The sequence below is a fragment of the Podarcis liolepis genome, assembly GCF_965112155.1.
Source record: "Podarcis liolepis genome assembly, chromosome: 12".
NCBI lineage: Eukaryota > Metazoa > Chordata > Lepidosauria > Squamata > Lacertidae > Podarcis > Podarcis liolepis.
In genome coordinates, this window is record NC_139563.1 from 26,555,800 (window position 1) to 26,579,153 (window position 23,354).

Sequence of the window (23,354 nt, forward strand, 5' to 3'; positions counted from 1 at the left end):
CAGACTCTGGATCAATAGAATACAAAAGAACATAGAATAGTAGAGTTGGAAGGGACCGCAAGGATTATCTGGTCCAACCACCAGCTATCCAGAAATCTTTCACCTAGTGCAAGGCTCAAACCCACAGTCTCATGCTTTACTGACTGAGCTGTTCCCTCAGAGGTTCCTAGAAGTATGATTTGTCTTGGAAGAATTCTGATGGATTTGATGGGGACTGTCAAGATAGGGACATGTTTTCATATAATCTAAGATAGGTTACCTGAACCACAGACCCTTAGGACTTCCTCAGAAATATGCTTCAGAGAAACGTGGCTATTTGCCAGAGCAAGGCATCTGAAACTGGTCTGTGGACCACCAGTGGTCTGCCAGCTTCAGGTGGTTTGTAGCACATTTGCATTAAGTGTTTATATTTATTTTCAATTGTACTTTTTTATATTGTATTGTATTTATTGTTTTACAGTCTGAATTTTAGGGAATGCAACTTGTAATGCAATAACATACAATACAGGAAATAAAAGAAATTGATGAAGTTGCCTCCCATCAATCCACAGAAAACCCGATCAATATTTGTTCCAATTCAGCAGTAAACGGATTTTCCCGAGGAAAGCGGTGGAACAAAAGAACAAAAATCATGGGACAAACAAAAGTGTGGATGAGGCCTTAGGCATGACTTTGCTGGTTTTTGGCATAGGTTCAGCTGCCTCTTGAGATATTGTTGCCAAACTTGGCATTAGGGTTCTCAGGGTAGTGAGCGATGTTAGTCAAAGATTGGATGACTGGCACATTTTTTATTCAAGGAGATGGAGCAAAACATCACTTTGGCATGACTTCATCTGATTTTTGGCGCAATGGGTCCAAACTCACAAATTTCACTTTCCATTTAAAAATCCACAGTATTTAGAGCCTACTAGTTCAGGCTGCTGGCCCATCTAGTCCATCATCCTGTTCTGGCCAACCAGGTGCCTGTGGCAAACCTGCAAGCGGGATTCCAGCGCAAGTGTGCTCTCTCTCCTGTGGTTTCCAGCCCCTGGTCTTGAGCAGCGTTGCTGCCCCCAGCTACATACTATAGGATTGCACTGTCCCATGTAAAAAAAGGAAAAGTTTATTATTATACGCAAATTCCCTTTGCTGCATTACTTTTCTTTCTGTTTTCATTCCGTATTTGCTATCGGCAAAGAATGCTGAAAATAATAAGGAAAAATGCTAATACAGAACGAGCACGTGACGGCCCACGGATTGTTTGCTCTGAAATTTGGATCTGCTGTCTTCCGTCTCTAGATTTATTGTTTGAATAGCGGGTTGGTTTTGCGGTGTGTGTGTGTCTATTCAGTTATTTTGAACGATGTTAGTTGCCTTGAGGTTTTCTGCGGGGGGGGGGGCGAGTTAGGATCGGAAAGCCGGGATTTAAAAAGAAAGAAAGAGATCCCCTTAATAATAAACAGGCCTTTGGGGCCTTGCGCGGTTATCCATCAACCCACCCCCACCCACCCTTGGGTGACAGGAGCAGCGGGACGCCGGCCTCTTTCCACCTCGCCGCGCGCACGGAGAAGGCGGCGGCTCCCGCCTCACTCCCCGTGACTCCGCCGCCGCCGCTTCCCCCGCCTCTCGGTGCCTTGCGAAAGGACGAGGAAGACGCGGCTGGCCCGGCCTGCGCGACCCACTTGCTGGCAGCACCAAAATCCCGAGGAAGGCCGGGCCGAGGCGGGGGAGGGACGGAAGAAACGCTTCTCCTCCTCTCCCCGCCCGCCCGCCCGCCCGCCTCTCTGCCGGGAGCTTCAGGCAGGCTGGAGCGCGGGAGGCGAGAGGGAGGGAGATCCGCCGAGGCGACTCCAGCGCTGCAAGAGGTGAGCTGCGCGGGACGGGGCGGGGGGCACCAATAGGCGCCTTCGCCCCTGCCCTTGCTATCCCGGAAGGACGGGAAGGGGGCTGCGCTTGTTGTTGTTTTTAACACGGCGCCCCCGCGTGAGAACCAGGCGGGAGGACAGGGAAGCCCTGGCCGAGCAGAGCGCGGGTGGCGTGGGAACGGGCCGCGCGCCGAAGCGCAGAGCGCGCGCGTTTTCGCACCGGTTTGCGTTCGACGCCCGGCCCTTATAAACGCGTAATAGCGCGGTTTCCAGTCCCATTGCAAGCCATCCCTGCAGATTCCCACCCCACCCGTAACCCAATTTCATTTTATATATTAAGAAGAATAACATAGCTGGAGCCTTCGTGTTGTCTAACATCCATCGTCTTCCGGGCCAGTCAAGGGCAAAGCAGCACAGCGCTATCGGAACGGGACACAGGGCATGCGCGATCAAAGCGGAATTATTATAGGATCTGGTTGCTGTGGGTTACAGGTTGATAGAAGGCCTTTGGTCGCTTGTCCTTTCCGTTCCGTTTTCTTTACAAAGTGCAGTTGACAAACTGATTAGCCCAAGAGCAGTGTTCGAAACCCCCATTGTTCTAGGCACATTTTGCCTAAGATTTCAGATTAAAACTGCAGAGTGCAAGGAAAGGAGGACCTTTTTCCACCTCCCCACTTCCAGGTACTCTCTGAAGTCTGAAGAGACCCCCTTAAGAATATTAGGGGGTGGACTAGAGCATGTGAAAAATGAACATAGTATTTTAGCTGCAGTTCATTCATTTTCAGCTTTGTATTCTTGTTATAAAAAGCATGCCTAGACATTCCATTGTTGCGCCTGTAACCTAGGATTAAGGTGCCATTTAGCTCCTAGCTTTCATATTTCAGTTTCTAACACAGCCCAAGAGGTGTGTGCGTATTTAACCACAGAGGTCAAGGGATGTGTCCCTAGATTGCGCAGTGTCTGAAGTGAAAGGGAGATGAAATTAATAGGATGGTGGCTGCAAGAGGTCATGAGCAGGGCTCCATATTGATAACACTGAGTGACAGCAGCTTTCAGACAGACATTCCCAGGCCTACTAGATGCTGGGGACTGAAGGGGATTTTCTGCATGCAAAGCAGATGCTTATACCACTGAGCTACAGCCCCTCACTAAAGGTAATAGAAAAAGCTGCTTGGATTGAATACAGAGGGTGCTCTCCCACTCATGTACAGTGGTACCTCAGGTTACAGACACTTCAGGTTAGAGACACTTCAGGTTACAGACTCCACTAACCCAGAAATAGTACCTCGGGTTATGAACTTTACATCAGGATGAGAACAGAAATCGCGCGGCGGCAGCGAGGCCCCATTAGCTAAAGTGGTTCCTCAGGTTAAGAACAGTTTCAGGTTAAGAACGGACCTCCAGAACGAATTAAGTTCTTAACCAGAGGTACCACTGTACCTTAAAGATGGATTTTGTGGCTGCCTTCTGAATAAAGCCAATGCAGAATTGATCACTTGGGTGGAATGGGTGCCCAGACTCAAAGCTTGTTGCCTCTCAGTTAGACAAAGGCATTTATATTTTGCTTCTATAGGTGGTGGTTAGATAAAGACAAGACTAATCATTTACAAAGTGGTAACTTAACCTCTGTGTGCACATAACCACATAGTCAACTGATTGCCAGAGCATGAACAAATAATCAGTGCATCATACAATCATAAAAGGAGCTGTTGCAGAGTAGGTTGGTACTTATTTGCTAAGTGAGAGGTGGGGATGTTTCTGAGCTATGGGGCTGATGGGAGCTGGAGTCAGCAACACTTGGAGGTTCACAAGCTCCTCATCTTTCTGCTGCATTTTAACAAAGAGGCTTTTACTCCAAAGCAGAAATGTGGTAAAATGTTAAACTGTGATCTGTGCGGATTCTCCCAACTCGGTAACTTTTCTGAAACATGAATTAATATTTTTTATTAGCTGCTTATAAAGCACAATCTGTATAAACGGCACCTTATAATGTAACATTTTAAACATTAGTAAAAAATGGCTCCAAAGTTTGCTGTCTGCCATGTTTTGTTAAGTGTGTTTTTCCTATTGAAACAATGTACTTGTTTTAATTATGAGGTTCCTTGGGGAAAGGTGATCTTAAAGATGGTATGTAAATACTTAAAATAAATAGTAAAGCACAGAGAACAGATAGGAGCCTGCCTCCGTGGCATTTGCAGTCTAAAACAGACATTGAGGGAAACAAGGTCATTCATGGGAAGGATAAGGCTTGCCAGTGTGGTGTAGTGGTTAAGAGCGGTAGACTCATAATCTGGTAAACCGGGTTCTCGTCTCCGCTCCTCCACATGCAGCTGCTGGGTGACCTTGGGCTAGTCACACTTCTTTCAAGTCTCTTAGCCCCACTCACCCCACAGAGTGTTTGTTATGGGAGAGGAAGGGAAAGGAGATTGTTAGCTGCTTTGAGACTCCTTTGGGTAGTGATAAAGCTGGATATCAAATCCAAACTCTTCCTCTTCTCATCTTCTTATATCTCAGATTCTGCAAACACTAGAAACTTACCATACTCAAGAAAACAGACAAATAAAGCTGGGGGTCAAGATTAAGGTTTATCAGGGGATTCCCTCCCGTGCCCTGCCTTGTAGACGTCCATGGGGGAAAACAAGGGAAGGAGAGTCAAAGGGAGAGAATGAAGAATTCAGGCAAACATGTTTGCACATTATTAAAGCTTGCTTATGCTTAAGAATAAGGAATAACACGATGAGTCTAGGCCTTGTAAGTGAGCTTTGACAAGGGATTTGAAGGAAACAAAGAGAGGTAGCATCATACAGTATATGCTTTGAGGTTTGGAGTTGCACACATAGGGAGCAGGAAGGAACAATGAGGTAGTGCTGGAGTCATTGAAGGGAACAGGAGACCATTAGTCAGTGGAGAGGGAGATAAATGGAGGAGTGGGTATTACTTGTTTGTCCTGTTGACGTGGATAGTGTTTTAGAGAGAGTGGAAGAGGACTGCTCCCTGTCTCGAGGAGATAACGACTCTTATGTTTTCACACGGGGGAAGCAACAGTGAAACAGGGAGGTAGGAGGGACAAAATGAGAAACAAGGATCATAGGTGAAAAAGGTGGCCAAAGAGTGTTGGACAACAGAATGGGCAGACGCCACTTGGACATCAGCAGATAATATAGCCTAGTTTCATTAGCATAGTCTTCTTATCATGTGGTAAGGGTGCACATCACAGTGATAAGTAGCGTGTCCCTGATGGTTGATAAACACAGGGCCCTCCAAGCCTCCCTATTTGGCCTTGAGGACTCTTCCCACAACAGCCCCCAGCCACACACAGTATCTCAATGCCATGCCCCTCTCTGGCTCTGGTTCACAGTCACCTTGAGTAGGGTTGTTGTTTTTTGCTGGAATGTGTCCTTGAACTCTGAAAATGATTCTTGTTTGCTAGGATGAAGGATAGAGGCTGGGATGTGTATAAACCAGCCTACTGTACAAAGGTAAAATTTACACTTGTTGCTAGGCTCACTTTTGCCACTGTCCGTTCTCACCACTGACTGGCATGTGGCCCCAGAAGGTTGTCCAGAAATGAATAGGGCCCTCAGTCTGGAAAAAGGTTCTCCATCCTTGGCCTAGAAGCTCAATGGTCATGTCTAGGGCATCTGCTTGAAGGGTGTGGCACTCATGCGGACCTTGGTAACCCACCTGTGCAACTGTCTAATTAGCTAAACTCCCTCTTTTTACAGCGGTCTTTTCTGCACTTTCCAGCTATAATAGGATTGTATGCAGTTTAGCCACTCACTTAATTGTACCATTAATATTCTGAGCTCCTGTAAAGTTGCTAAGCAAGCAGAAGTAAACATGTCACTTTTTTGTTTGCTTTAACCCTTCACCTAATTAGTTAAGACAACTTTACTGGGCTTAGCATTTTTTTAATAAATCAGACATTACTCATCCACACCAGATGTCCTGTCCCTAACCACAAGACTGCTAAAAGGCAGCGTGTTCCAATTAACACAACTCACCACTCCTGAGCTCTAGTTCCCTGTTTTCTCAATTTTATGGGACAGAACAGGACTGCTGATAGAAGCAACTTGGCAAATAGCCTGGTCAAGCATGCTTCAGCCAGTAGGTCACAGCAGAAGCCATAGCACCATACAAAGATATGGTTACAAAAAGTAGATGTCCCTGAATCCATGCTAATTTTTTATTTGTTTGTATTTCACAAGATTTATATACCTCTTGACTGTAATAAAACCTTGGTTAAATATGAGTCATGGTTCACTATGAGACCACAGATTTTATAGACGGACTTGGGGCTCCATCCCTGCCAGCCAGCCAACCCTACCTACAACTCTGTCCCACTGCACCCCTCAGAACCCCCCCCCCACAAGACCTTGCCAACTCCCACCCACCCACCCATTAGACCAGAGCTGGATAATCTTTTATGGTTTCCACCCCAGGGGCCAACTTAGGTGGGAAGGGCAACCTGCATGTCAATCACATGACATAATTGTGATGCCACATGATTGGCAGGTGGTCTGTTCCACTCACTTGCCCAAATCCCAACACTGGAGGTTGAAGGGGGACAGGTGGGAAAGCCTACGCTGCACTAATCCTTTCAGCCTTTTGCAACTCTCCCCCTGCTTTTCCTTTGTCCCTTACCCAATGTTGGAGGTCCAAAGGAATACCAACCCCCATCTGCCCCCACCTCACCAAAGCCCCCAGTGCCTTCTAGACCTTGCCAAACCAACTTTCCCCACTGACCTAGGGCTTGCCAAGTCTCCCACTCGCCCACATCCCCTTAGACCTTCTTGCACAAGGAGGAGGGAAGGGTGGCAGGTGGTCCAGGGGTGCCATGGAGGAACAGTCATGACAGGCCAGGATGGCTCCATCCTGCTCACCCACTGCTTCCTTCCTCTGTGCCTTCTGCTGCTGCTGAGGTTGAAACAGCATCATTGGTGAGGGGGGCAGCAGCTGTAGGGCGGTTGCTGAGGAACTGACACAGGCTGTTGTGACTTCCTCCACAGCTTCTCCAGTGCTACTGCAAAGGCCACAGCAGCTCTCCAAGAGCTATTGTCATGCTGTAGTTCTCAATGTCATCTATCAGACAGTGACCAAGGTGCATGATGACAACTTTAGGCAAATATATAGTAGGAGATAGCCTTGAATTTTACTGAAAGATCTTTGAATTATTAGTTGCACATGGCAATAGTACAGATAAATTTTACTTTTCCAGCTTCCATTTGTCCAGACCATCATTTTTTATGTTCTCCCCACCACCACCACCTTATCATTTCTGTTACTTCAGTTTGTTTCCCCTTTCTGCTTCACTGCCATCCCTGGTTCCATATTCTTCTGGTGGAAGAGAAAAAGGTGGAAAATTAGGACATTGTTGGATTAAAAATCAGTCCTGACTAAAATTATGTAATCTAAATTTATAGCCGAATGCACTGCCGAACAAATGCATTAGCAACAGGAAGAACATCTCTTGTTCTTAATAGTTCAGTGACCTGATGTTCCTTTTGAAGCGTTTATCTGGATTTTAAAAAAAAATCTATGCATTCTCAGATGAATACCACGGTATCACTGTGGGGCAATTGGAGAAGAGTCATTGTTCCTGGAATTTTAATCCTGTTGTTGTCCATTTTCAACCCCAAGCTCAAAACTTTGAAAAGTATACTCTGAAAAGTATACAGCTTTTCAATGACTTGAAATGTTCATAGATTTGTAAAGGATAGCCAGGTCAAATCATGCATAAAAGTTGAAGCAGGGTTTTTTCTGGGTTAAATACTTTTAAGGTTGCAGGTTTTTTTCAAAAAATGGGAGAACCGTTTGAATTTTTTAGAGTGCTTTATAGCTTTTGACAGTTTTGTTTATGACTAGAGTGGGCAGGGAGTAGATTTAATTTACTGGTAGACCCGATTACTCAAAATAAATCATCAAGAGTTTCCCAGTTGTGGAACAATAGAAACAGCAAAAAGCTACCACCCAAACTGAAAACACTGATCTGTAGTAACTCAGATGTTGGCTTATATAACATCATGTCATGCAGTTAATATTTGGCCGCCAAATTGTCTTTTGCATTTGACTCCATCCCCCCCAAGCCACTTACTTTGCACGTGGCTCTGCACAAGGTTTGTGGTGCTAGCCTGAAAACTTAGGGGAAATGATTTCTGGTTCATGCCAGGTTCTCCTGCAATTCTAGACTTCTAAGAAAACCATCCTGTCCCATTGGGAGTCAGATGCAAGATCATTAGAAGAAAATAAATCATCAGAAATTTGGACTTCTACCATTAAAGCCTTGCTGTACACAACTTGCAAGGAATGAGCCTTTTAAGACCCTGTTTTTATTCTTCACAGGCTGCGCTCTGATCTCTGCTGGCATCAGAAACCGGGAGCTGATTTGCATATGAGATCCAACAAGGTAATTTTCCAAAAGCATCTGTTCATAGCTCACAGGGCCAACTCCAGGTTTGAGAAGGCTTTCAGCAGTTCTGATCCTCTCCTTACAACTGTGGGTCTCACCCAGCCACAGGCTACTACCCACCCACCACCACCAGCAATAAGCTACAACCATCATTTTAAATTTCCCACTGGGAGCAAATCTAGAATTAGTTGGTTCTGTGGTCCTGGCTCCACTCATCATTGGCCTCCCTTGCTTCCACCCTATCATTCTCAATGGGCACCAATACGCCACTGCTCTGACCATTATCCAGTTCTGATGGGAGTCCCAACAACAACATCAATATGGAAGGCTACAATGTCCCGCCCGTGTTGTACTATGATGGCAGTTTATACAGTCATGCTAAGCATCCAATGAGCAGCATCTTAGGTACATCAACACATCACCCACCCACCCAATGGCCTCATTGCTTTCCCAAGCATAGCAGTATTTGACCACCCTTCCCTTATTTTATTGAACTTAAAAAGTGGCATGTCAAATACTGAAGACAGTGCAATTTTTTCTACTGTGACGTTCTGGCAGCTGACAAAAGGATTAAGATTTCAGTATTTAAAAGAGAAAGTCGAAATTGGGATTCTTGTTTCAGAGTTATGATATAAAGCCTTTGGCAACTAAGGTTTGGAAATGTTGGCCTTTTTTCTGAGCAGTGTATTTGGGATCTGAGTATAAGCTCTATGGTAAACAGTGGAAATTTTAAGTTTCTGTTTAAGTTTCTTAACTAGTTCAAAGAGCATGAAAAATGAAGTGAATGCTCAATATTCAATTCCCTGGCCTCTTTTAATGTTAAAAGTAGCCCATTTCTCGTAAAAGAAATGTTACCAAATAGCTGGGGTGTTTCACAATGTACCTTTTGAGATTTAAATACAAAAAAATAGGATGCAATCTCGTCATTTGCATGAGTGAATCACATTTCCAGGACACACAAATCTTTTTTCCTTAGTTTGCTTTGGCTAAAATAGTTGTTGACCAATTCCTGCTGGATTTGCAACTCACATTTAAGAGTGAATCATTTCCTCAGAATTAGTAAAGCACAACAACTGCTAGCAAGTTATTTCAGTAATAAAATTAGTTTTAAAAAATATAGATTTTCAGAGTTAAGAAATTGTGGGTTTTTCCCTTATCACAATCCTACATGCCATTTGGCACTTGGTTTAAGGTTTTGTTGCCTTTGCCTTTGCAGTTTCCCTTAAAATTTTATTTGTTTATTTTTACATATGCTTCCTTCTACATTTTATTTTCCTAGACAAATGAATATATAAATTCCTGGAGGAAGTAGAATGGCATACAAAATTCCTTTAATGTACGGCTGTAACATTTAGTCAATTAATCAGTTAGATTTTGATTGACTAACACACCGATGCTTTACTCAGTTTATTTATATGCTGCTGATTTTTTAAATATAGTAATAGTATTTCTGTGCAATGTTACTATATTGTTTTATTGATTACTCTGTGAGTGCCTTGGGAGGATTACCAAGCATAAAAAGCAGTTTAGAAACATGTTAAATAAAATTAATAACCTTCTCCTCATTAATAGGGCAGCAAATTTAAAAAAAATTACAACAATTGATTGCATGGAGTGTATTAGAGAAGGGGTAATGCCTCTTCTAAGATAATGTCTGATGGGTGTGCACCATCTATGTTTTTTTTCTTTAGAGCTACTGCTTTTTCTCATGCAATTTTAGGCAGACTATCAATTCAATTCTATGAAAGTTTATTTGGAAGTATATCCCACTAAATTCAACAGGATTTGCTCCCGTGTAAATTTATGTAGGTCTGCAACTTAAATCTTGTACAATTAATCAACTTGAATTAGGTGGTTGCCGTACTTTGGTAGCCATGGAATACCAGTAAACATAAATAAGGTCTGAAATAGTACCAACTTTCAGTTTATCACATTATTTATTTATACATTATTATAGTATATCCTATGCTTTGGTTCAGATGCACCAGTACACAATGTGTGCTTTGTTCTATATATACACTGTTCTGTGTTAGCATGGGCTACGCCAGTATCTTCAGTGTGGAATAGTGCTGTGGGTCTGCTTCAGCATCAGAATGGCACACCGCCTTAGGCCGCAATCCTAAGTGCAGATTGTTTCCATTGTTAACAATGGAAAAGCACAAGGCGTCATCCTGCAACACAGCAAGCATATTTATGAGGGGGAATGTCCTGCCAGGCTTTATAACTGCTACACAATGTTTGTATTGGTGTGCTGTTGTGGTTGCTTGGATGGTTGTCATTCTTATGTTACAGAAAAGGAAATGAATATGAGAAGTAGTGACTGAATTCTTCGCCAGCTGTGGTTGACAAAGATTCACACAATTTGCAACGGTGGGTGACACTTTGGCAGACAAATGTGTGCCTGCAGAATCTCAGCTTTCCAATGAAGACATAAATTTGTTCAAGCTCAAGAATTCTGTAGGGAATGTTCTCTCGGGTCATATATTTCAGATCTTTTATGGATTCTGCCAAGCATCTTTGAAAGATGTGTGTTCTCCCTTATTGATGTCTACTGAATTCTTTTGCTATTTATGGAGGTGGTTTTCTCTGTGTAGACCTGGATTGGGGAAACTCAGGCCAAGGGGCAACCATCCAGGCCCTCAAAACTCCTCCATGGGCCATACCCCCAATCTGGCCCTGTTTCTCAACCCAAGTGTTTCTGCCTGGCTGGAATGTGGAATATGTCCTTGAACCTTGATGACGCCTCTTGCTTGTCAGGATGAAGGATGGAGAGGGGTGTGTGAATGTGTGTAGAGCCAGTCTACTGCACTTTTGATTATGGCCATGTTTAGGCATGCAGCCTAAATTAGGTTCCCCCACTCTATAAACATAGGGGTTGTGGCGGGGGGGGAGGTGCCTTGTGCTTGTACCTGCTTACATGGGAGGGAGAATTCCATTGTGTTCTAGAAGGTTCTGCTGGAGTGAATCATCAGGGGATGTGGGGAGGTCTTAGTGGGAAGAGTTAGATGGGAAAACCCATTCCATAAACAAATCTATTTATGGCTTAGAATCCAAGCCATCATATGTACAGTAATCGGGTTTTTTGTTTCAATTTCATCAAGTGCTAGAACACAATTGCCTGGCTTGTAGAGGAATGTGTGAAAGTAGGGGGGGGGAAATATTTCACAATGCAGGATGTGTTAATGGGTTCATATTAACTACGTGTGTTTCCTCTCTGTTTTCTTTTAGAAAATTGCCCTCTAATCTCATCCTGTTGAGTTATGGAATCAATTTCTATGATGGGAAGTCCCAAATCTTTAAATGAAACTTTCTTGCCAAATGGTGTAAACGGTATCAAGGACACCAGCAAGGTCACAATAGGCATAATTGGAAGTGGAGATTTTGCAAAATCACTGACCATTAGGCTTATTAGGTGTGGGTACCATGTGGTCATAGGAAGCAGAAACCCTAAGTTTGCTGCTGAGTTCTTTCCACATGTGGTTGATGTCACTCATCATGAAGATGCTGTAGCAAAAGCAAATATGATTTTTGTTGCTATACACAGAGAACACTATGCTGCTTTGTGGGACCTCAAACATCTGCTTGTTGGTAAAATCCTTGTAGATGTCAGCAATAACATGAGAGTTAACCAGTATCCAGAATCTAATGCAGAATACTTGCAGTCACTTTTCCAAGATTCTTTTGTTGTCAAAGGATTCAACGTTATCTCAGCCTGGGCACTGCAGTTAGGACCCAAAGATGCTAGCAGACAGGTAAGCTATGCATTTATGTCTTTTTAAAAAAGCGGAATGAAAATAGTGGTTGGAATAGTTGTGACTGTCTTGCCAATCTCAATATTTGTTCCAGCACTGAGAGTAAACATTGCTCAGTATGCTAGCTTGTAAACAGTCATTAGTGCTGCTGAGCTTGAATTGAGGAAGAACATCACACAAGGATGCCAAAGTGTCATCATCATTACTAAAAAATTCCTTCTAGTAGCACCTTAAAGACCAACTAAGTTAGTTCTTGGTATGAGCTTTCGTGTGCAAGCACACTTCTTCAGATACACTGAAACAGAAGTTGCCAGATCCTTCTATATAGTGAGAAGGTGGGGAGGGGTATTACTCAGAAGGGTGGTGGGAATGGGTGATTGGCAGACAGCTGAGATGTGTATCTGAAGAAGTGTGCTTGCACACGAAAGCTCATACCAAGAACTAACTTAGTTGGTCTTTAAGGTGCTACTAGAAGGAACTTTTTTGTTTTGACTATGGCAGACCAACACGGCTACCTATCTGTATCATCATTACTGTTATTGCTGCAGTACTGACCATCCAACAACAGAGTTTTCTTGGTGGCTCACAGAGCTAAAATGATATTATTATTATTATTATTATTATTATTATTATTATATCCCTTCACTTGAGGCATCCCAAAACTATTTACACTATAATAAAACCATATGTAAAATGGTATGTAAAACATACAATTTAATTTTTTTCTAAAGGAAAAAGCTTGGGGAAATGGAATATCTGGTTCTGAAATAATTTGTTTGGTCAACTATCACAGAATAATTCCATCAGTGCTCCAGACAACATTTGACCAGAAGCAGCTGGCTGCAGAGAATGCTTTAGTTTTCCATACAATGCTTTCTAGAAAACAAAATGAGAGAACTCCCTAGTTTCATCATTATAACATTCAGTTACGTCACTGGAAACATAAGTAAGGTGAAAATCATGACCTTGCTGACAACAATGAATGAATGAAAACGAATTAAACATATAAAATCATTTATGCATTTAAAGTGGTCTGGGCACTTTTTATCTGCTAGTAGCATCTACTGCAGTTTGACCATTACGTTTAGGAGTAGCCAATGGGGTGCCTGCCAGATGTTGTTGAACTCCCATTTTTGCCATTCTGGCTGGGACTGATGGGCATTGTGGTACAGCCACATCTGGAGGACATGAATTCAGTCCATTGCAGCTGTTGAATTCATCTTTATGTTGGTACACAATAATAATGTTTGTGTGTGTGTGTGTGTTGTTTTTTTAAAGGTCTACATATGTAGTAACAATTTTCAAGCTCGACATCAAGTTATGGAACTTGCCCGTCAACTCAGCTTCATTCCTCTTGATTTGGGCGCTTTATCATCTGCAAGGGAGATTGAAAATTTGCCTCTTCGGTTGTTCACACTGTGGAAAGGACCAGTAATAGTGGCTGTCAGCCTGGCCACCTTCTTCTTCATCTATTCATTCATCCGAGATGTAATTCATCCTTACGTGAGGAACCAGCAGAGTGATTTCTACAAAATTCCTATTGAGATCGTGAATAAGACATTGCCAGTTGTTGCTATCACTTTATTGTCTCTAGTGTATTTATCAGGGCTGCTGGCAGCTGCTTATCAACTTTATTCTGGCACTAAGTACAGGCGATTTCCACCTTGGTTAGAGAGCTGGTTGCAGTGTAGGAAACAGCTTGGACTGCTTAGCTTTTTCTTTGCAACGGTGCACGTGGTTTACAGCCTCTGCTTGCCCATGAGGAGGTCTGAACGGTACTTGTTCCTGAATATGGCTTATCAACAGGTAAGGAAAATAACTTGGAGACGGTGATTCTCAATGGGGTTCCCAGTGGTCTTCCGTTCAGGTTACTGATCAAGTCTAGGCCTGCTTAGCTTCAGTGTAGCATCTGTTCCAAGAGACTGTTAACAAGCCCCTAAGCACTGAATTCTGAGATCTGCATAAATCACTCAGATTTGCATCTGTTTTCCATTTTGCATAGTTTATTCTCCTCCTCCTAGTTGTAGGAAGGGACAGGCCTATTAAGGGCATGAATGCCTCCTCACAGTCACTGGAAATCCTGACCAGCTTCCCCCCAGCTTCTGGACAGTCCACCAGGCACACTTAGAAACCCATCAAGTCTCCAGAATGAATGAAAACTCCTCTTGTACAAATGTGTTCCGTGTTCTAAAAATTTCTCATCCTCTTTCTTCAGGTCCATGCGGATGTTGAAAATACATGGAATGAGGAAGAAGTCTGGCGAATTGAAATGTATGTCTCCTTTGGAATAATGAGCCTGGGGCTGCTTTCTCTGTTGGCTGTAACTTCTATTCCTTCAGTAAACAGGTCGTTAAACTGGAGGGAATTCAGTTTTATCCAGGTGTGTATTGTAGCAAAACCCGATATTAGAAGCTAATCTATCAGAAGGCATTTCAATGTTGATATCTAACAGGATTGCTCCAGAAATGTCAACAAGTTCCTAAATGCTAATACTTAGCAAAAGCGGCCCTGGAAGGTTTCCTTCCAAGTAACTACGTGTAAGAGTACACTGTAAGGCAGTGTTCTTTATTTTTTCATTCTGGTAAATTGACTTCACAAGAATTCCAAGTCTAAGAAATGCTTGGTCAAAGGACATTTCCTTGAATTTTTTTTCACCCAAAATGTGTTTGAGATAAGCAGTTGAGGCTTTAAGCAGTTCTTTTCAAGACTTACACAGTTTTAAAATATTATCCACAATTCTACTGCATTACACTGATATGACAAACCAACACATCTCCGCTGAGGACACTAAGCACCAGCAAATCCCAGGAAGGGCTAGAAGCTGTGATGTGTATCACTAAAGATATCTGGCAGTATCTTTCTGATACTGCTTTTTGTTGCCTTTTTCTATGCAACCATACCTGCTGATTCAAGTGAGCAGCCTCTTTCATCCCTTTTCTCCCAGACTCGTTATCAGTCCAGCAAATCTCACACAGTCTGCTCATCCAGCAAAAGGTTTCTGCCCCTAGAGACCTTCGAAAATGTCAGTGGAGCATTCTGGATGCTCCTTCTCATATTCTGAGCTGCTTTTTCAGTTTTCCTCTGCAGAACTTAATTTGAAAAATCAGAATACATATTGGGCCATCACAGTAAAATAAAAAAATAAAAAAGACCTTTTTATTAAACCAGCAGAGTTCAGAATCCTGAAAGCGAGCTCGTTGTACTTTTTAATACCCATGTCCTGAACTGACCCTTGTTCAACCTTTTTGAAGGCCAGGCAGATAAAATGTACTTGCAACGTGTGCTGATTTTAACTCAGTCTTTTTCAGAAATTTTAGTTTATTAGCTATGTCTGCTAATTGGGTTTCCAGAGTGTTAATTTGTATCTGTTTCCTCCCCCCCCCCCCCCGTTTCTTCAAAGTCTACTCTTGGATACGTCGCTCTGCTCATAAGTACTTTCCATGTGTTAATTTATGGGTGGAAAAGAGCCTTTGAGGAACAATACTACAGATTTTACACACCGCCAAATTTTGTTCTTGCACTTGTCTTGCCATGCACAGTAATTCTGGGTAAGGTATTTTTGCTCCTGCCGTGCATAAGCAGGAAATTGAGGCGGATAAGAAGAGGATGGGAAAGAAGACAATTTATGGAAGATGGAAGTGGAACTGGTTCACATCCCTCGCCAGAAAGGGTTACTATCATGTGAGTCCACAATGACGCTATCGCCTTTGTCAGCATTGTCCTTTCAAAGTGATGTAGTTCATAGAAGCTTTACTGTAGACTGAAACCTGTGGGAAACAAGTGATGATATGCTGTAAACTATTAGGAAGTGGGCAGTGTTGGTCAATGCAGACATAACATTTTTAATGTGGCGTAAATGTCTTTGAGCACATCCCTGCATTCTGAAGATTTGCTATCTGGGCAGAGAAAGTGCGTTCTCAAACCTCTTCTGCCACACTTGGGTTTATTAAGCATGCTGACCAGAGGATAAATACCATTGAACTCCATGGGGTTTATATCTGAGTGAAGATTCTTAGCATTGCACCATTCATAATGTTACAGCTGTCTTCCCTTAGGCTGCCAGATTCAACGCTGGAGAACAGTCATTTTCCTTTAAATCTATTAATGTTACAAAAGATAAGTCCTGCCCTTTCCTTCCCTGGCCCAGCTATCTACCTCCTTTCCTGCTTGCTGTATGCCATGCCTGGAGCCTTGATCCATTATGGTAGGTTGGAGGAGTGGTGTAAGCACCTGCCCCAAGAATCACTGCTGAATTTGGCTCCCCTGAAACAAATTCCTGTTTCTACACTCTGAGGAGCACCAAGCAGGTGGATCTTGCCAACCTTTTAATGCACATCCCATAATGCACAAGTTAGCATTGCTCTGGGGCATTGTGGAAGACTTAACTGGTGGCCAATGGAGGAAAGGCTGCAGGAGAGAGCTTTCTTCAACCTTACCCACATTTGCAAGCATTTGCTCCCTTGTTTCTGGTGGGACTTGGACACCATTGGAAGCACTGCCATCACAGCTAATAAATTCACACTGACAGAGGAAGGGGCCCACTTTTCCCAGCACACTTTTCACCCAAAGCCAGCCATGACATGGTGAATGAGGGGACCAGAGAAGCTGCAGCTGCCCTATTTCCATATATTTTGAAGTATATAGTTGTTTTCCAGCTTTCGATAAGGCTGCCATAGTCTTTACCCTTTGTTTACATGTTCAGTAGTGTTTTGAAATTGCAAGATCAAACCTTACAAAGCCAGCTATTTATAACTGTGCTCAAATCCACGGTCTTAAAAGACTGCTGGTTTCTGCTACGTAGATTACTACCTAAGTTAGCATGAGCACTAGTGGACGATGAAATGAAAGTAAGGGGCATTAATAGACCAAACTAGACATTATGGCAGCAGACTGATTTGCTAAACCCAGATCTTGTTCAATTGCATAAATTTTGGGGGAGGGAAAAGGGTCTTGTTTTTTTGTGTTTGTTTTTTAAGGAAAGAAAATATGGGGGCTGGTAGAGCTTTCTCTGCCCATGGCTTACTTGCATTTTGCTTCTCATTCCCGGCACATTTCTTCTGCACTGAGCCTCCAGTACTGGAAGTGAGCTCAGCTGAGAGAAGAGCAATTGGGTGAAAGGCACTAGGCCGGGGGAGAGTTCTGTTGCCCTTACCCACATCCATAATCCATGGGACTCAGCTGGAAACTTCAGTTTCCATTCTTTCCAGTAGGACGTGGGCAGCTTCAACTTTTGCTGGACTGTATCCTGTATGCATTTTGCACAATTTATCACAAAACCAAACTTCAGTCCATCTTTTGCAGACATCTTTATTGTCAGCAAGAATATCACAGTTTGTCTAATGCTATAGCCTGACTTCCAGCACACTGCTTATTTTATTAAAGCCAATGCTTATACAGTAGTACCTCAGGATGCGAACGGGATCCGTTCCGGAGCCTCGTTCACATCCTGAAGCGAACATAAGACGCGTCCGTGCGGGTCGTGTTTCGCTGCATCCGCACATGCGCATGATGTCATTTTGAGCATCTGCGCATGCACGAGTGGCGAAACCTGGAAGCAACGCGCTCCGTTACTTCTGGGTTGCTGCGGAGCGCAACCTGAAAATATTTAAGCTGAAATGTATTCATCACGACGTATGACTGTATTTATTTGGCTCAGAATTACAAATAATAGATATTTCACAGTCGCGCTTAACACACTCGCAGTAAGGGCACTATGAAAGTGGGATACCTGTTTTACATGTATAACGGCAGGCCGGAGGCTGCTAAAAATAGACAAAAATGGACAGTTTGTAAGCCTTCCATGCACTTAAGATCTCTGTCTGTGACTAACCAGTAGAGATGTGGGTGCAGAGCCACTGAATCATAGCTGCATCTGACTAGGACTCTGCAGCACCCTTAAATAAGAAGGATGCAGACCCGTGAACACTGACAGTACTACTGCAAGTGCTTTCTCTGTGCTCACAGTAGACATATGCCAGAGATAGAGAACATGGTGCCTCCCAGATGTTGTTGGAATTCAGTTCCCATAACCCGCAGCCAGGATGGCTAATGGTCAGGGGAGGAGCAAGGCACAGTCCAGCAACATCTGAAGGGCACCACGTTGGCCAGCTCCGTCATGTACAATGCCTTCTTGATTCCACCTATCTCTGGATTAAGGCCTTTGGAACAATAAGCTCAGAAAGATTTTAACGTGTTTAGCATAATTGGGGGGGGATAACTATTTTTGTGTGACTATGGGGGGGAGGGAGTCCATTGGTTATTCATAATTTGTTACAGACTAAATATCTTTTTTAAATGCTTTACATCGCACAAAGGATATATTGTTTGTGTGAAAAACAAAATCATCTTCTGCAATGAATGTGCTAAAACGAAATCTTCATAGTTTTAACACCTTGTTAATAATTATGATACCTTACACCTGAAGTTCCACTCTGAAACTTTAGTCCTAGGTTCCTAAAATTTTGAAATTACACTTAGGTAGGAATTCATTGTAGTTCTATGGCAATTGTTCTGTCAGCACACACACAACCCAGAGCCATGGGGGGTCATGGGGTGAAGGGGGAGAACCCTATTGCACTACCAGACATCCACTAGGGGGAGTACCTAGTTGAATCCATCCACGAGAATTTTGTTTACTATTTTGCTACACTTCAAATAGCTTCACTAGTTAGTTTGTTTCTGCTATTACCAATTGAAGCCAGCATAAATGGTCAAATAAATGTCCAAAACAAAAATTCCCATCACTTGTTAAATTTTCCAAACAAAGAATGCAAGGTAGATGTCTGTGTTTTTATGATACACTATTTGTGCAAATGTTTGTGTTTAGTGGGAGTCTAGCTAGATTATAGTAAACGAAAGTATTGAGGGCTAAACTAATTATAGCACCGAATATGACACTGGAGAGTATTATAGGGCTCTTGTTTAATAGCAGACAGGGAGGGTTTTTTTAATGGAACACAGCACATGGAGGTTTAACCCTTTGCTTCCCAGCCACAATCCCACTTAAAATCTTGCCTCCCCATCTGTTAGCATTGGGGATAAAGACTTCCACTGACACCAGTTTTCATCAGGATTGGTTTTCTACTTGCAGTGTTTAAATCCACAATAATTCATTGCAACCATTGTTACTTCACAGGTGGTACTATTTCCTTTGCCACTTTTATTCAAATATATAAAATAAATTGAAAATTAGGACTTGTTGCTTAGCATGGGGGGGGCAGGAAGTGCCTAGCAACCTGATCTTTAAATGCTGTGCAAATATAAGATGCGCTACACCAAAATAAATGGGACTATCTGCTAACAGTGGAATAGTTTAAGGCAAGGTTAGGGAACCTGTGGCCCTTCAAATGTCCCAACTCCCATAATCCCTCGCCATTGGCCATGCTTGCTAAGGCTGATGGGAATTTCTGTTCAGCAGCATCAGAAGGGCAAAGGTTTCTTACCCTGACATAGAGAATGAATCCGTGCTGCCCTGTTTCTGGCCAAGATGCACTTACAATAGCACCTGAGCAGAAATGCACCTATGGTAATCACAGACACCAGACTGCCATTTCCAGCTCAAGGGCAGACCTGGGGTTTGTTGGTTCCGTTGCTTGCACTTACTGAAGAACCGTCACCACAATGGAGCACTTTTATGGACCATGTAATTTAATTCTTCCCATTGAAACCAATGGATGTACTAATTCTAGTTTTTTTGTCAAGGGCTGTACTCTCTCTGGGGTAACTTGTAGGGGCTATATGCCGTATGGGCAGGAACAGAGCCAAAACTAGGTTGACCCCCCTTTTTTTCTAATACTTCTCTTGCAGAAGTATATACTAATGACTCGTAGAGGGCTTTTGAAGTTTGTCCAAGGGCCATATGCATACATTCTTACATCAGTCACATCCACATGCTTCTTGTAAAGAAACCTGTAACTGTAGTTTGTTAAGGGTGCTGGGAACTGTAGTTCTGTGAGGGGTGAGCTCCAGTTCCCAGGATCCTCTGGGGAAAGCCATGTGTTGAATGTATGGTGTGGATGTAATCATATGCTTATTCCCATATATGCAGGGGATTCCCATTCTCTGCTTGTGAGTGGTGCTCTTAATATGTGCCATACTCTGTACATGTGCATATACTCTTATGCATGAAGTATCGCCCTTAAACATGATAACACCACTGCAAGTTCAGAGCTCTGGATCCCAAATGGTATTTAGCATGTGGGTGTAAAATCTTTAATGGCAGCGTTATGTCATATTCAATTCGAGCCACAAAAATGTCTTAAGGAAAATGCTATCTTGAATTATTTTTCAAAAGGTTTTATATAATACCATAGATATAATTTTATTTTAAAATTTATTTAAGATAGGTATATTAATAAAATTGTATTTTTGGATAAAATCAAATAAGAGTACTATTAAAAGATTTATGCTGCATATAGGGTTTTGACACATTAATTGATCTGACTATTCACGGAGCAATTTTCAACCCACTTGAATGCATGCAGGTCCTTTTCATGCAAATAAGCCTTACAAGCATGCATTTAAGATGCAGAATTGCACTCCATTTTATTAAATTCACTGTGGCTCAGATCCTGCAATCTACAGTAATTATAAAATAGTAATTATAAAATGCACACAACCACAATCCAGTATTTTCAATGTTTATTGGCCCAAGCCAGCTTGTGCTGTATAAATGTTACTACTTACTGAAATACTCAGCAGATCAAGCTTTTCTCCAAATATTCGTATTTTGTTGTCTATGTGTATACGTCTTGGCCATACACAGATCTTGGAAGACATTGGTCCAATTCTGATGTTAACAATTTCATTCCAAATAAATAATTGTTTAATGCACTGAAAACAATAATTGTCTCTCCATGGTCTCTTCTTCTCCTTCCTTCTTTGCTTCTCTCATATGCCTCAACGGGAATTTCCAAAGCTTGTTAAACTATTTCACCACTACATCTGAACTAGGAAGTTAAATCTCTGGCTGCAAACCAATATGCCTTCCTGGTTTGTAATCAGATATTAAACCACAGCTACCTGGTATGGATGTAATAGGTAACTGGTTTAATAAACCCCAGGTTTCCATTATGATGCACAAGAGAAAGGATGAGAAAACACAGTCACAAGTTACAGCACTCATTCTCAGTACAATAAACTATGGTTTATTGAATCAAGATAAATATTTCTAACTGGGCCATTGTATGAACACCTCTCCCAATGTTTTCAGTGGAGCCTGTGCCGATGTAAGAGGTTTTGGATTGGGGTATAAGCCATATAATAAATTATTTCACAGCCTAAAAATGAATGGCTGATCGATATATTTTTGGTCTATATATATTTTTTGAGAGTTTCAAGTATTTATCTTATTAGTTTCTTCTGAAAATTAATATAACTTAATTTATCTCATTACAATGCACTATAACGCTGTACCACTGCTTAATATAGTCCATGTGTGCTTTCAAAATATCATTTACATGCATTTAAAACATTTGAAATGACATTTGTAACATTTGTTTTCCATAATTGTAAGAAACTTTTTTATTGTGCTTAAAATGTGGCAAATGATCTCATTTTTTAATTATTAATTTAAGTGTTACTTGTTAACTGTAGCTGATAGATACAGCTGAATGATATTTAAATTTGAATAATACTTAAATTAAATTTGAGGTTCTACTGAATTTTAATGTACGGTTATTGTCTACTTGGCTGTAACAATGTAGACCCAGAGATGGGTGCAAATTTTTTGTTGTTGACATTCTTGTACAAACATGTAATGTGTTACACCAGAATAAATATTTCATTTGTGTAACATAGGTTTGTAGGAGTTCAGTGTGCAATTATCTATAAAAGCAGCTATAATAGAGTTTATGAAAACAGAAACAATTAGAATTGTGTCCATTTTCTATCCTTATAGATGGGCCTTTAGTTTTCAGTCTGTTTTAACATGGCAACCTGGTACATTCACAAAGTAAAGGTAAAGGTACCCCTGCCCGTACGGGCCAGTCTTGACAGACTCTAGGATTGTGCACTCATCTCACTCTAGAGGCCGGGAGCCAGCGCTGTCTGCAGACACTTCCGGGTCACGTGGCCAGCGTGACGAAGCTACTCTGGCAAGCCAGAGCCGCACACGGAAACGCCGTTTACCTTCCCGCTGGTAAGCGGTCCCTATTTATCTACTTGCACCTGGGGGTGCTTTCGAACTGCTAGGTTGGCAGGCGCTGGGACCGAGTAGCGGGAGCGCACCCTGCCGCGGGGATTCGAACCGCCGACCATACGATCGGCAAGTCCTAGGCACTGAGGTTTTACCCACAGCGCCACCCGCGTCCCGCACATTCACAAAGTACTTTGCACTAATTCTAATTGAACTTTTAAGAACAGGTTGAAAGTCTGCCAAAGGCTGTGATTTTTATATTTAATTTTGGAATTATATCTTAATTTTGGAAAATAAAGAATATCCAAGGCAGAGGGGCAGCTCCCCCCCCCCCAAACAAATAAATAAAATTATTTAACTAACTGGCTAACTGCATTGTAGATAACTCAGTTCTGCCCCTCAACATAATGCTTGCCCCCCCCCAAATAAATCCTGACTACGCCCATGGTCCCTGACTGAGCAAATAGTTGAACCTGATCTCATGCGTTGATTTCACAAAGTCCTAAACAGAATGGGATATACTAATGGATACAGCAGCGCAAAGTATTCAGACACAAAATCAATGTGCTTCTCTCAAAGCAACAGTGAAATTTCCCGATTTTACCAATACTGAAGTCTTGTTTCCCTCCCACCAAAGTTGGGAGATGTCAAGGCTTTGCCAGAGAGGCCTAATGCAAAACCTGCCTCTGAAGGCAGCTATCTTTTGGCGCCACCATTTGGTAGCAGTTTAATATGTCTCATCTATTACGTGATGCATGAGTTGGTCCATCAGGAGGACCGTGGAAGGGGGCTGCATTATTAAGGCCTATAGCCGCTTCTGCCACCTTGGCTGGGATTCTGGGAGGTGGCATGGTTGAATGTACATATACTAAAGAAATCCCTCTTGCCTTAGCCGACCAAGCTTAGGACAATTTCGCATTCAACCCAGGACATGTGCTGAGGGAGAAGGAATGTTCATACACATCAACCCCACTTCTTTCCTTTGTCGTGTGGTTCTATACAGTAGTCTATATTCTCCTAGTCATGGCGGGTCAAGGGCATTGCACTAGCCCTGTGATAGCCTCACATCCAGGGCTGACCCAAGACACTTTGCTAATAATAATAATTCATCAAGCTAGGTTTCCCCAGATTTTGCTACCCAGAGAAGCAAATGGTACCTGTTTGGGTGGTACCCACCCAAATCTTTAAAAAGCAGAGCACCCAAGACAAGTTAT

The 23,354-nt window shown here is 42.4% G+C and overlaps 1 protein-coding gene across 3 annotated transcripts; it reads left to right on the forward strand.

The window, feature by feature from the left end:
* Positions 1-483: 483 nt before the first annotated feature.
* Positions 484-21,802, forward strand: STEAP2 (STEAP2 metalloreductase). Of its 3 annotated transcripts, none has more exons than XM_083467610.1 (7): positions 484-1,310; positions 8,187-8,250; positions 10,546-10,623; positions 11,482-12,005; positions 13,284-13,811; positions 14,221-14,385; positions 15,406-21,802. In XM_083467610.1, the coding sequence occupies exons 4-7, from the start codon at positions 11,514-11,516 to the stop codon at positions 15,688-15,690; spliced, it is 1,470 nt and encodes a 489-aa protein (XP_083323736.1). In that variant the 5' UTR covers positions 484-1,310; positions 8,187-8,250; positions 10,546-10,623; positions 11,482-11,513; the 3' UTR covers positions 15,691-21,802. The 3 variants fall into 3 exon arrangements, with proteins under 3 accessions (XP_083323736.1, XP_083323737.1, XP_083323735.1); XM_083467609.1 differs by lacking the exon at positions 484-1,310 and adding an exon at positions 1,563-1,844; XM_083467611.1 differs by lacking the exons at positions 484-1,310; positions 10,546-10,623 and adding an exon at positions 1,562-1,844.
* Positions 21,803-23,354: the final 1,552 nt, after the last annotated feature.